This window comes from Pteropus vampyrus, unplaced genomic scaffold, assembly GCF_000151845.1.
Source record: "Pteropus vampyrus isolate Shadow unplaced genomic scaffold, Pvam_2.0 Scaffold388, whole genome shotgun sequence".
Classification (NCBI taxonomy): domain Eukaryota; kingdom Metazoa; phylum Chordata; class Mammalia; order Chiroptera; family Pteropodidae; genus Pteropus; species Pteropus vampyrus.
Window position 1 is genome coordinate 1,158,167 of NW_011889169.1, and position 13,069 is coordinate 1,171,235.

At 45.0% G+C, this 13,069-nt stretch overlaps 1 protein-coding gene across 1 annotated transcript in view; it reads left to right on the forward strand.

The window, feature by feature from the left end:
- Window positions 1-792: 792 nt before the first annotated feature.
- TTLL9 (tubulin tyrosine ligase like 9) overlaps window positions 793-13,069 on the forward strand; it is a 45,588-nt gene continuing 33,311 nt past the window's right edge. Inside the window, exons 1-5 of the mRNA XM_023523291.1 lie at window positions 793-807; window positions 3,556-3,599; window positions 6,485-6,577; window positions 10,355-10,466; window positions 11,215-11,400. Coding sequence (XP_023379059.1) covers window positions 793-807; window positions 3,556-3,599; window positions 6,485-6,577; window positions 10,355-10,466; window positions 11,215-11,400 — 450 coding nt within the window. The remainder of the gene's footprint in view (window positions 808-3,555; window positions 3,600-6,484; window positions 6,578-10,354; window positions 10,467-11,214; window positions 11,401-13,069) is intronic.

Genomic DNA, 13,069 nt, shown 5'->3' on the forward strand with positions numbered 1-13,069 from the left:
AGACATATTCCTACATAACATATTTTTGTTGCTATAAAACAACAAAAAATTTAAAAAAAATAGTTTCTAATCGGTTATGGTTGGTACACAGATCCTGCGGTAGTGCGGAAGTGAGGCGGGGAAGGACAGGGAGCCAGTACAGGGTGCAATGGCAAATAAGTTGCCACTTCAGGTTATACTCAAGAGACAGGATCAGATTTGTGTTTTAAAGAGCTCTTTGACTGCAGTAAAGAGAATAAACTGGAATAGATAGGGCAAGAGTGGTAACTAGTAGACTGCTCAGGTGGCTACTGTAGGCAGTCATCGAGGTGAGTCCTGGCATAGAGTTGGTGCCTAATAATTAGAATGTGACTAGGAGAGAACAGAAGTGACTGGCTGTGTCACCAACTCATCGACTGACCAGGTGACTTAGTGAGGGAAGAGTAAGGAAACTTAGAACCATTGCATTTACCAAAAGCTAGTAACTTTTCAGACTCAGCGCTCTTAAGTCAAGCGAAGTGCAGTTTGGAGGGGCGCTAGGCAGTGAATGCCCGAGGCAGGCAGCCAGTCTCTGGCCAGGAGTGCCCCAGGGTCGCGGAGGCGTGGAGCTGAGAGAGAAAGGTTCAAGGAGTAGAAAGGTCTGGGCGTGCAACGACTCCAGTGACTCAGCTGTGTCTACGGCACCGAAAGGTGCTCTTGGCTCATCCAATCAGAGCGGCGGATCCGGGCGCCTTCTCCGTCTCCTTGGTAACAGGACGCACAGACTCGCGCGGGGCAAGGTGGCGGTTTGGCTCGGGCCCTGGGAATCGTGTCATGTCGCGACCAAAGGTAGGAGTGCTGCCAGGTTCAGACGCTTTCATCGACTCTAGAGGGAAGGAGGGAAGCCGCGGAGGGATTCAGGATCGTGGTGGTCCTCGCGGAGGGATTCCTTATAGAGTGGGAGAAAATTATGAACCTGGAGAAAATTTTATGAACCCGGAGAAAAGACTAAAAGTTCTGGCATGCCGCGCGCCCACAGAGCCTCTGAACAAGTCAAAGGAACCAGACTCGCTGGCGGGCAATTTATAAAATTCTGGGATTCTACACCGGTTTCTGTGACCCCGGGGGAAGCACAGAATTTCACATTTTCTGATTTGGAAAAGCTCTTAAATATCTATTCATCCCGTCAACCACTTGCCTACCTATTCATCGATTCATAATCCATCCAGCCAAAAAAAGCTAAGTAGTGCCTTTTCCCAGTCGAGCCCAGTACTGGCCGGGGACACAGAAGTGAATCAGGCAAGCCTCAACCCTCTAGCAGTGCAGAGGTCGTCTCCCCCATTTTAAGAGTAGGGAAAATGAGACCCAAAGAAGGGAAACGAATTACTCTAGAATCCACTTTCCTCACCCCCAACCTGTTTCTTACCCCATATTCCAACTCTCATGCATGGCACCCCTGTTTCTTTAATTCTCTCTCGCAACAAAAAAGGAGTGAGTACATTGGGCCTACCCAGATAATCCAGAATAATCTCTATTTTAAAGTCAGTTGATTAGCAACCTTAATTCCACCTGCAGCCTTAATTTCCCTTTGTCATATAATGTAACATATTAGGTCCTGGGGATTAGGACATGCTTACCTCATACTATCATCAATTAAAAATGAAATTTAAAAAGTAGCATATACAATATCACAAAGTCAAATATCTATGAAAAAATTAATTAAAAACATTCAAGATACTGAAAACTAGAAAACATTGTAGAAAGAAATTAAAGAAGACTTAAATTAATGGAGAGAGACAGTATTCATGGATTACAAGAATCAATATTTTATAATGTCACTTCTTCCCAAAATGGTCTATAGATTTAATGCAATTCCAATCAAAATCCCAACATGCTTTTTTTATAGCAATAAGCAAACTGTTTCTAAAATGTATATAGAGTGCAAAGGACTCCAAATTGCAAAGACAAGCTTGAAAAAGAAACAAAGTTGGAGGACATGCTACCTGATTTTAAGATTTACTAGAAAGCTACAGCAATGAAGACTGGTAGGGACATAAGTATAGACAAATAAGTAAATAGAACTGACCCACATATACAGTCAATTGAATTTTGACGGAAGTGCCAGTGCAATTCAGTGAGGAAAAGCTTTTCAACCAAAGACTTTGGAGCAACTAGATAAACATATGGAAAATGGAATCGAAAACATGAGGGAATGTAAAAGGTAAAATAAAAAAAGATTGGGACATATGGTTTACTGTAACACTCAAAATCTCCCCCCCTCCAAAAAAAAAAAAGATTATGTCACTTAACTAGTGCTGGGGAAGTTGTGTGTGTAGGGGGGCTTGAATGGATTAATGGGATAAAATTTCACTTGCTTTTGTGGGCGAGCTTACTTTTGCCTGTTTGTAAAGCAGTATCTTCTATTCCCCCTCCACCACTCTTTGAGGGATAGGATGGTATGATAGGCAGAATTCTGGATGGCCCTCAAGATTCCTAGCCCTAGTGTGCACACCTAGTATAATTCCTTTTCCTTAAGTGTGGGTGGAGCCTGTGAATTTGATGGGATAGTTACTACCATAATTACGATAGGTTGTTTAAGACTCCATTGTGGCTGAGTTGTAGAGAGGAGGGTTGGAAGTCAGACGAAATGTTCCTTCTGGCCTGGAAGAAAGCAAATTTTCAGTACTCTATAGGAGCAGAAAGCAGTCCCCAGCCAATGGCTGGCAAGTAAATAGAGATCTCAATCCTACAACCCCAAGTAACTGAATGCTGCCAAACAATCTGGATGACCTTGGAAGAGGACTCTAAGCCCTGGATGAGAACAGTAACCCAGGCCATCACCTTGATTGTAGCTTTGTGAGACCTGAGCAGAGGATCCAGCTAAGCCATGTCCAAACTCCTGGCCCATGGAAACTGTGAGATACAAATTTTCACTGTTAAAAGCCATTAAGTTTGTAGTAATTTGTCATGCAGTAATAGAAAGCTAATGCTAATGGCAGGTCTGTCTAGCTGCAGAGGTCATCTTGCACAAGACCAGTTCTGATTTTTTTTTTCATACCTGCCATTAAGGATCAGTCTTACCAGGGCTGAGGGCCAAGCTGTTTTAGATATGGTAGAAGCAGAAAAAAAACAACCACCCTTTGAGGATTTGAAAGGTCCAATTTGGGTGGAATAAATTGACTTTGTTTTGAGTCTTTGACTTAGCCTCCTCCTGGATCATGGATCTAATCAAACATTCAAGGTTAGAGTAGAGGGTCCAGATCCTTCTCACAGAGCCTGGCGAGCTCAGCCCTCAAAACTGAGGTTCAGGATTGGACCCTTGGAGCGTTGAAAACTAGATATTCATTCTACTGGTCATGCCTGTGGAGCAAGCCTATAGTGGGGTGGGCCATGGATACTTAAGGGTTCACTCCAAGGACCAAGTTGCTGAGCTCAGAGAGACCAATGAGAACTTGGCCAGGCTGGGCCTTCCTGTCTCAGGATCAATGCAATGTCAAGTCTGATGGTTTGAGCATTTAAATATCTGCAGTAAGTTGACCTGGTAATACAAGGCGGATATGCAACATCAGTTACATCACTTTCCTTTTTTCACTGCAGATCCAAAATTACAAGGGCCATGGATTATCAAAGGGAAAAGAGCGGTGAGCGGTCCCACCCAAACCAATAACACAGAAATAACTTCCTTCCTTCCTTCCTTCCTTCTTTCCTTCCTTCCTTCTTTCCTTCCTTCCTTTATTTCTTCCTTCCTTCCCTTCATCCATCCCTCTCTCCCCCTCTTTTTAATAATCAGGATGATAATAATAATAATAATTATTATAAATAATTATTGAGCATTTACCATGCGCCAAGCCCTGGGCTAGTCACTTTACCTGTATTATCTCATTGAATCCTTACCGCAGTCCTTTGAAGTAGATGCTATTATTGTGTCCATTTTACAGATGGGGCAACTGAAGCTCAGAGAGGCTAACTAACTTGCTCAAGACCATAGGATCAATTAGTAGCAGAGCTTGTTGGACTCCAGGGCCCATATTTTATCTAACTATGCTCTCCTGCCTCCTTCAACAACCAAGTGAAGTTGACTTGCTAACTCAAATGTCAACTCCATCCTGATTCACTGCTTCATCCTGCATCAATAGCCAGCACCTCTTCAGACTTCCTAAACAGAATCCACTTGCACAAAGCAGGAGTGAGCAAAGGAGACTTCACTGAAAATTTTTGTGGGAGTTACAAGAGGTAGTTGACTTTATACACACCATGGCGAATATTGTAGATATTTCAATTCTCTATTTCATTAGATATTTCTGTTCTCTCTTCAAGTCCCTCCTGGCTATACCACCACTAGGGAGGGCATGTGTGGTCTTCTGTCATGCAGCACCCATCTTCTTTGCATTCTTTCTCTTCATACTGACTCTATCCCATCAATTTCAAATCGCTTACTCTTTTATGGAGCGAAGTTCAGCTCTGTTCCAGATCCTAGCCCTAAACTTGCACAAACCTACTCCTACCCCAACAAAACAAAGAGCATTTTAGTTAACAGGTGGGACAGGACCCACCCGTCTGTTTTATTAGGGTTGATATCAATTAGAAATGTGTTTAGCTACAAGTAACAGGAAACCCAACTAATAGCTGGTTTTAAAAATTGGTTTTCTTTATGTAACAAAGAATCTGGAGGGCTGGTGCAGTGGTTCAGTGGTGTCAGAGCTAGTGTCTCTGTGATCGTCTTGACCTTTTCTTTTATGGACACCGAGTGGCTGCTTCAGCTCTAGCCTTCATTGGAGAAGGAAAACCCAGTTCTCTCTCTCTCTTTCTCTCCCTCTCTCTCTCTCTCTCATCTAAAGGACAAAAACTTCCAGGAACCCAGCCTCTTTAGCAATCTTATGCTTTTATCTCATTGACAAGAATTGTGTCACATGGACACCCCTAGCTGCATGAGTGACTAGGAATACAAGTTACATAAGTGACATTATACTGTTATTTTTCTGCACCCTGTTTTTATCGCACACAATCATATTTTCAGTATTTATCATGTTGGTGCATGTAGCTCTGGATAAATTTAATCACTATGTGTGTTCCACTGTATACCGCAAGTTATTGATCTATCTTCCTATGGAAAGGCACTTAGGTTGTATCTTAGTATTAGTTTCCTCCAGAAGCTGACCCCGAGACAAGGATGTGAGGGCAAGTTGTTATTCAGAAGGTAATACCAGTAAGCATTGTCAGGGAAGTGGGAAAGTGAGACAGCTAAGGGAAGGAAAACAAAAAAAGATGCACTATTGGTAGGTTATTGCTGGGTAAGTGGGGTTTAATCTCACTGGAGATTCCTAGGATATAGCATAAAATGCACCTCAGACTTAACCCAATTGAGTGATGAAAGAGCTGGAGAGTTTATCCATCAACTTATTGGTTATATGCTGTTGGGGGAGGGCAGTTAATTCCCTGGTATTTCAGATGCTCCATGCACTGGCTGGCACACTCTGGGAGCCAGAAAAGCCCTCAGGCAAAGAGCTGCAGGTGCTGGCAGTGGAAAGCTCTCTGATTGCATGCACAGGAGTAGTGAATGCCCAAAGAATAAGGGAAGATCACCAACAGTGCGTGCTGCAGGTTAGTTCCATAAAAAAAATATTAACAGTTACAAATGAACATCCTTGTACATATATTGCCTAGTACGCATTAGGGTATCCATCTAGGGTGTAGAGTCAGGATGGAATTGCTGGGTGCAGAGTATGTGCATGCTTAGCTGTACTAAATACTGCCATGTGGCTCTCCACACTGCCTTCACCAGCAGAGGAGGAGTTTCCATTTTAGCGCAATGTTGCCAAAACTTGGACTTTGAGATTTTTGCCAGTCTAATGTGTATGAAATAGTATCTGATGGTTTTAATATGCCATATTGCTCTCTAAAAGTTTACCCAATTTATACTCCCATCAGCATTGTAGGATAATTATCAATCCTCCACATTCTTGCAAACACTTGGTATTTGTCTGATTTTAAACATTTTATTTTTACATCTGGGATCTACGAGGCAGAAAAGAAATGCAGAGAATTCACCGCCATGCTCTTCCTTGGGTCCTGAAGTCTCTCTCTGGTCTGCCTTGTTCTGTCCACCTTATAGAGTCTTCTTTTGTTTGTTTTATATAATGTTTCGGGTTTTAGTTGTACTTGTAGGAAAAATCGGGAAAAGTACATCTGCTTCACCATCCCTAATGAGTGCCAGAGAAAGGGATTTGCAAGTACTTATCATTAAATATAAGGATTAGGCAAGGCAGCCAGATCATGCCTGGCACATAGTAGGCACTGAATACAATGACTGCTGTTATTTTTCAATGATCCAAAGATTTTATAATTCTCAATTTGATTATTTTAAGTGTTGCCTGCTATGATGCTAAGTTCTGATATTCAGTAATTCTACTTCTTGGCATTTCCAAGTATGGAACTTGGCTCTTTTTCCTTCTCCATTTTTTCTGTCCTTGAACCATCCTAGTAAATAGTTTATCCTCAGCAAGCATTCTGTTGCCTTGTGTTTCAGAGAACAGAGAGCATCGATCCGGTTCAAGACTACTCTTATGAATACTCTCATGGATGTCCTTCGCCACAGGCCAGGATGGGTGGAAGTAAAGGAGTAAGACACCACCTCCACCCCCTCATCCCTCCTTCCCTTTGTCTCACAGGTCCTTGTTTCCTGTCATTTTTCTCCCAGTTCCCCTGGGTGGCTACTGGGATTTGTCCCAATTTGGCTGTGACAGGGGCCAACAGTTATTTAGTACTCACAACGTGTCAGGCACATCGTTGATGCCACCTCTGTCTTATTTAAGCCTTACAACCATCTAGCAAGATACGATTATGTTCAGAGGTATTAAGCCAATACAGAGGTATTAAGGTCACACAGCACGTAAGTGGGATTCAAACCCAGTTTAGTTTGACACTTCCACAGAGTCGCAGGCTCATCTACATTCTTTGTCTCTCTGTAGAAACAAGGAATGCAGCCATTATAGACCAGCTGGCTTGAATCCTCCGGTGATGGCAGGTCCAGGTGAAGGGCTGCTCTTTCCTGGCCACTTACTAGTTCTGTGACCTTGAACAAGTTATTTAACCCTTGAGCCAACACTTTTTCTTCTATGCCAGGCCCTGGAGATACTGAGATGAACAAGCTTACAATGCCTGGCACATAGTAGATGCTAATATTAGTTACTAGGGTTAAGGTTTAGATGCATGTTACAGAGACTCCAAGTAAAAGAGGCTTTGACACACTAGAAGTTTACTTACTTCTCCCATTGAAGTCAAGATGTAGGCTGTTCAGAGATGGTATGGAAATGTGGGGCTCATCTGCTTGTCTTTCCACGCTGCTATCCCTTGAGTGAGGCCTTCGTTCCCATGGCCTGAGGTGAAGCTCCAGCCTTACATGCACACTCCAAGAACAGTAGCTAGGAAGTGGCAAGAAAAGGCATGCTCTGCCCTTGAAAGACATAACCCGGAAGTCCCTCCCATTTCACTGGCCAGAACTTATCCATGTGGCCACACCTAGCTATAAGGGGATCTGGAAAATGTAGTCTTTATTCTAGAAAATGTGGAAATTTTCTCAGGTAAATGTTGGGAAATCTATTATTGTATAAAAAGAGAAGGATGGGTATGAGGGGTGAGGGCAACCAGCTTCCCTGTTATGATGCTCAGTAAATATTGGTTGCATAACAATAGCTAAGGCTGCTAGACACTCTTCAGTAAGACATCTTTAACATGAATGACATCTGAATCATCCAGCAAACCTTCCAGAGGGGTGCTATTATCGTCCCCATTTTACTGATGAGAAAACTGGACACAAAAGAGTAAAACATGCCATGTTTGAGGTCACTCAGCTTGTAAGGGCTTGGGCTAGGATTTGCACCTAGTCTGTCTGTCTGCAGAGTCCCAGGGTCATCTCTGCCCTATTTTAGCAGCCTCTCAATGAATGAAGGAACAAATGAGCCAGTGGATGAATACATGATTCCCGCTGCCTGGTGTAAAGTAGGATGTGGAGAGAGGGGTTGGGGATGAATTAGAGGAGAGTGAAGTGACTAGCAGGTGAAGGTAGCGTATAGGAAAGGGCTCTGTCCTGACCTGCTGTGTGACCTAAGGCCACCCCCTGCTTCTCCTCAGCCTTGCTCTATGGTCAGGTGGAAGAGGGTCTGAGTGTCTGGTGCTGATGGTATGGTAGTCCATGAAGAAGTGTGCTCCATGCCTGATCCCAGATTGCCTCAAGAGTCCTCAAATCAGAAAGGATCAGAGGCCAGGACCTTTATACCAGACATGGCTCCATGAACACGAGACTTCATCTCTTAGGACCTTACCTGAAGTCTAATATTTCTAGGTAGAATGAGGTCTCGGTTCAGACCATCAGCCTGTCAAGAGTTTGGAACAGATGTGGCCAGAGCTATCTCTTCTCTTGCTTCCCACTAAGAAAGCTGACGTGACGCCTGGAACAGCAGCAACCATCTTGTGATCTGTAGGTGATGAGCATGAGGACAAGTTAAGGATGACAGAATGGGGAGGTAGAAGGAACTTGGATCCCTACTGCCCTTGTCGATCAGTTTAATGTCTTTCTGGGTAATTTAAGAGCAACTTGACTATGATAATCAAGAAGCTGGTGTGCAAATGACTGAACTTTCAAAATCAGAAAAGGATTCAAAATCTGCACCACAGTCTATAAGGCCCTGCTTTATTGGGCCCTACCATACCCTTTAGCATCATCCCTGATCTCTCTCCTTCCACTCTGGATTTTCTTCACATCCTTGAATATGCCTGTTCCAACCTCAGGACTCACTGCCTGCCCTTCCTTCTCCTAGAACCCTCTCCCCACTGCTCTTGACCTGGCTGCTGCTCCCTACCCTTCAGACCTCAGTTGAAATATCACCTCCACAGAGGGGCCTCCACCCAACATAGGTCCCTCAGCTACCCTGCCTCATGGCCTTCTTCTGAATTACTTGTGGCACATTTCACAATTCCTCATTATAGAGTTATTTGTTTCCTTGATTATTAATCTTCACCGGAGTATTGTATAGACCACCTGGCCAGTTTTGGTTCCTCCTATATCCTTGTACCCAACAATGCACCCAACATTGTCTCTGACACTAAGACAACCTCAACACATATATGTTGGGCAAGTGAATGGATAATACATTATTTATTCATTTATCCATTATTTACTCATTCATCTGAAACAAAAGATTGTTGAAAAAGCAAGTTGTGAAAGGAAACAATCAGAAGTGGTTCTAACTACAGAACTTGAATTCTGGAGCCTGATGGTCTGAGTTCAAATCCTGCCTCTGCCATTTACTAGCTATATAAACTTGGGTGAGTTCCTTAATGTCTCTCTGACTAAGTTTCCTCATCTGTAAAATGGGCTTAATAACAGAACCTAACACACTTAGGACTGCTATGAGAATCAATAAGTTAATACTTGTAAAGTATTTAGAACAGTCTCTAGCACATGGTAAGCAATAAATGTTAGCTATTAGAAAGTTTAAAAGCATGCCAAATAATGTCATGTTCTATATATGGATATACACATATAACATGTATACATAGGTAGGCTATAAAAACACTCACAGAAACGATACACACCAAATTCAGGCTAATGACCTGGGAAAGGAGAGGTAATAGAATCAGGCAGGAATATACATGAGGCTTCAGTTACATCTGTAATTTTTTACTTAAAAAAATTAGAAGCAGTCATAGTGGCATTGTTTTATTTCTTGCCACATCTTTTTCAACCACCTCTTCTCTACACCTCAGCTCTGATATTGGATTTGGTAGATGGGTCTGGTTTCCTATCCCCCTCTCCTTGGCATGGTAGTGAAGAAGTCAGGCCTGGGTGTGAATCCTGGTGCTGCTATGTCCTAGGTGAACAAGGCTGACCTCGTCATAGGGCTCCAGGCATGATCATAGTCACTTTCAGGGCTGCTCTGAGGATTCAGTGCGAGGAGGGCCTTTTGAACCATGTTACCCAATTCTACTGCTTGGTAATGTGGGCTGGGAAGCGGGGTGGCAGCTCTGATGCTTCCAGGACCCAGGCAGGTAACACGATCAGATGAGGTTGACATGGGCTATAGAGAGTGGTAGGGACTGTGATCTGGAGAGAGTGTTTCCCTGTCTGATGTAGTGGCCGCTCCTCAGTCTTGCCAATAGGTGCCAGGTGGCATCTGGGCTCAGTTGAAGCCAGCAGTCCGGAGTTTTGTGTGATCATATCTCTAGTTTTCACTCTGGCCTAACAAAGCAAGTTGTGGTCAGCAACCGCCCATAGCCACCTCCTTGAGACTCCTGATAAACACACTGCTACTTACCCCTCAGCTGTACCTCCCTCGGCCCCAGACCCCCGGCAGGTCTGAGGTCTCTGGTCATGACCTTTGTCTCACCTCACCCCCAGTGAAGGAGAGTGGGATTTCTACTGGTGTGACGTCAGCTGGCTCCGGGAGAACTTCGACCACACCTATATGGACGAGCACGTGCGGATCAGTCACTTCCGAAACCACTATGAGGTGAGCAGGGTGGGCCGAGAGGACTGAGTCAGCCAACTCATGTTACTGGGTGTGGCGATGAACAGGAACTAGTTTGGGTTACAAGGACTAGAATGAAAAGTGTAAGGGAATTTGGAGCACATGCCAGATGGGGACTATGTGCATTAGATATATGATGAGCTAACTAACTAGTAAGAGGGAGCAAGGGCCCAAGACCTCAGGAACAGGCCGTCTTGGGGTAGAGACGGAGGTCACGGGCTGGTTGGTGTTTCCGCACTAGAGATGTGAGGGGCAGGCAGGCTTGGGAGTCCGAGGGCCAAAGGAGCAGGATGCTTGAGTGATTATGGTCATTTTAGGGTAGAGACAAGTTAAGCAGTTTGGAGTCTAGAGATGGGGGAGGGAGGTCCAGTGGGAACCAGACCACAAAGGTGGGACTGGAGGAGCCAGTGATGGGAGATTTTAAAAAGTAAGTGCAGCTTAGTCATTAGAAGCTGTGCTGCCATCAGCTGGTAGCTCTGGGCAACAGACTTAACCTTTCTAAGCCTCGGTTTCCTCACCTGTAAAATGGGGATAATTATAGAATAGCAGGCTCTCAGTTAAAGTTATTCTTACTGTTATTGTTATTTTGTGAGCCAGAGTATGGAGGCTGTAGGAGCAGTTGAGATGGTTGGGGTTGAGAGGGCAGGTATAGGGGGTGAAGTAGGGCAGTGGGCACAGGGCAGTGGGCACAAGCGCTATCGGCCTCCCTGCCGCCCATCCTGCTACCCAGCTGACCCGCAAGAACTACATGGTGAAGAACCTGAAGCGTTTCCGGAAACAGCTGGAGCGTGAGGCAGGAAAGCTGGAGGCAGCCAAGTGCGACTTCTTTCCCAAAACCTTTGAGATGCCCTGCGAGTACCACCTATTTGTGGAGGAATTTCGCAAAAACCCGGGAATCACCTGGATCATGAAGCCTGTGAGTGCCCAGTGCCTGAGGACTTGGGGGAGGGGACATCCCAGGCACCAGAGCAGGGATCCTTTTTCATGCATCTCGGGACGGGATCTTGCCTGGGGATTCAGCTTTAGAGGAACCATCTGCCTCCCCAAAAGGGCCAACTTTATCTCTTCCTTAGAGCAGGGTATGGACCCAGCAGCTTTGACGGCTAGTACATAGTAGGTGCTCAATAAGTGTTTACTAGATGAACCAGTGATCCTCAGGACACCAGGGTAGAGAATCCAGAGGATCGCTGGAGCTCAGGCCTGTCTTCCTTACATAAAAGAAAACCATGGCCAGGCATGAGAAGTGCTATACTTGCATTGCCCCAGGTCTCATGAGGGTCCTTGGGAGGGGCTACTACCAGCCCCGTTGTAAAGATAAGGAGCCTAAGACCTATTTATTTAAGCTTTCCACCAATACTTATTGAGCACTTGCCATGTGCCAGGCACAGAAAAGCCTGAGCCAGGATTTACCCAGGCCTCCTGATATCCTCCTCTTGGTGAGCGAAGGCTGGCATCCCTTTCCCAGGAGCCACAGTGTGCAGGGCTCGGAAGCTGGAGCGGAAGGGCTTAGGCAGATGAGCACTGCAACCCACCTGCGAATTCCAGCTCCCTGCAGGCATTATCCTCTCAGACAAACGGTAATTTGTGCTAATTGGGAACGAGCAATTGCATATTAAGTTGATTCCTTTCCCAGCCCACGGCCTTTACAGCTGTAATTAAGAGGAGGAATCTTTGCTCTGTGTGTGTGTGTGTGCGTGCGTGCGTGCACACACACATGCATACACACACACACACACATAAATAGCTGAGGCACACTATCTGCGGGATGGGATGTGGAGAGTGGGTGCTTGTAGTCAGACTAGCTGGGTTCTAACTCTGTATCTGCCATTTCTGAGCTGTTTAACCCTGAGTAGGTCATTCAATCCCTTTCAGTCCATTTCCTCATCCATAAAATAGAATTAATGAGTCCACCATTGCTGCTAGTTCACAGAGGACACTCTGAGTCATGAGCCTGTAGAGAAGTAATTCCCAAACTTGAGAGCGCATCAGAATTTTCTGGAGAGCTTATTAAGGCACCCCACCTTCATAGTGTCTAATTCAATAGGCTTGGTGTGGGGTGAAACTTTGCTATCACTCTCAGGGGATAGAAGAACAAACCCTTGGGCTGGAAATTTAGAAGTCCGGCCTAGAGATAAATTGCACCCATCCAAACTTTTTTCCATCTAAGCATTTCCCCCTCCCACCAGCTCAGGCCCCTGGGTTCACAGGAAGGCGGACAGGACCCAGATGGTGGGGAACACACTTGCTCCTCCAGCCCCTCTCTTGCGGCAGGGAGGCAGGTGCTGGCGGTCAGGGCCCTGGCCTGTCTGTCAGTCTCTCTGTGTCTGCAGAGCTGGTCTAACACTTCACTCAGGGCTGTGAGTGCCCTGGGCAACCTGGACTGTTCTCAGCATTGGGGACCTCTGTCCAAACTTCAGGATGGAAAGAACAGCATCTTAACATTTTGTTTCGTGCATTTACCCCAATCAGAGCTCCTCACACTTTTTCACTGAAATCTCCTAAGAGTTGGGAATCTTTGGGCAGCAAATAACAGAAACCCCAACTAATAGTAGCTCAAACAAGAAGGCGGAGGTTCTGAACTGTTC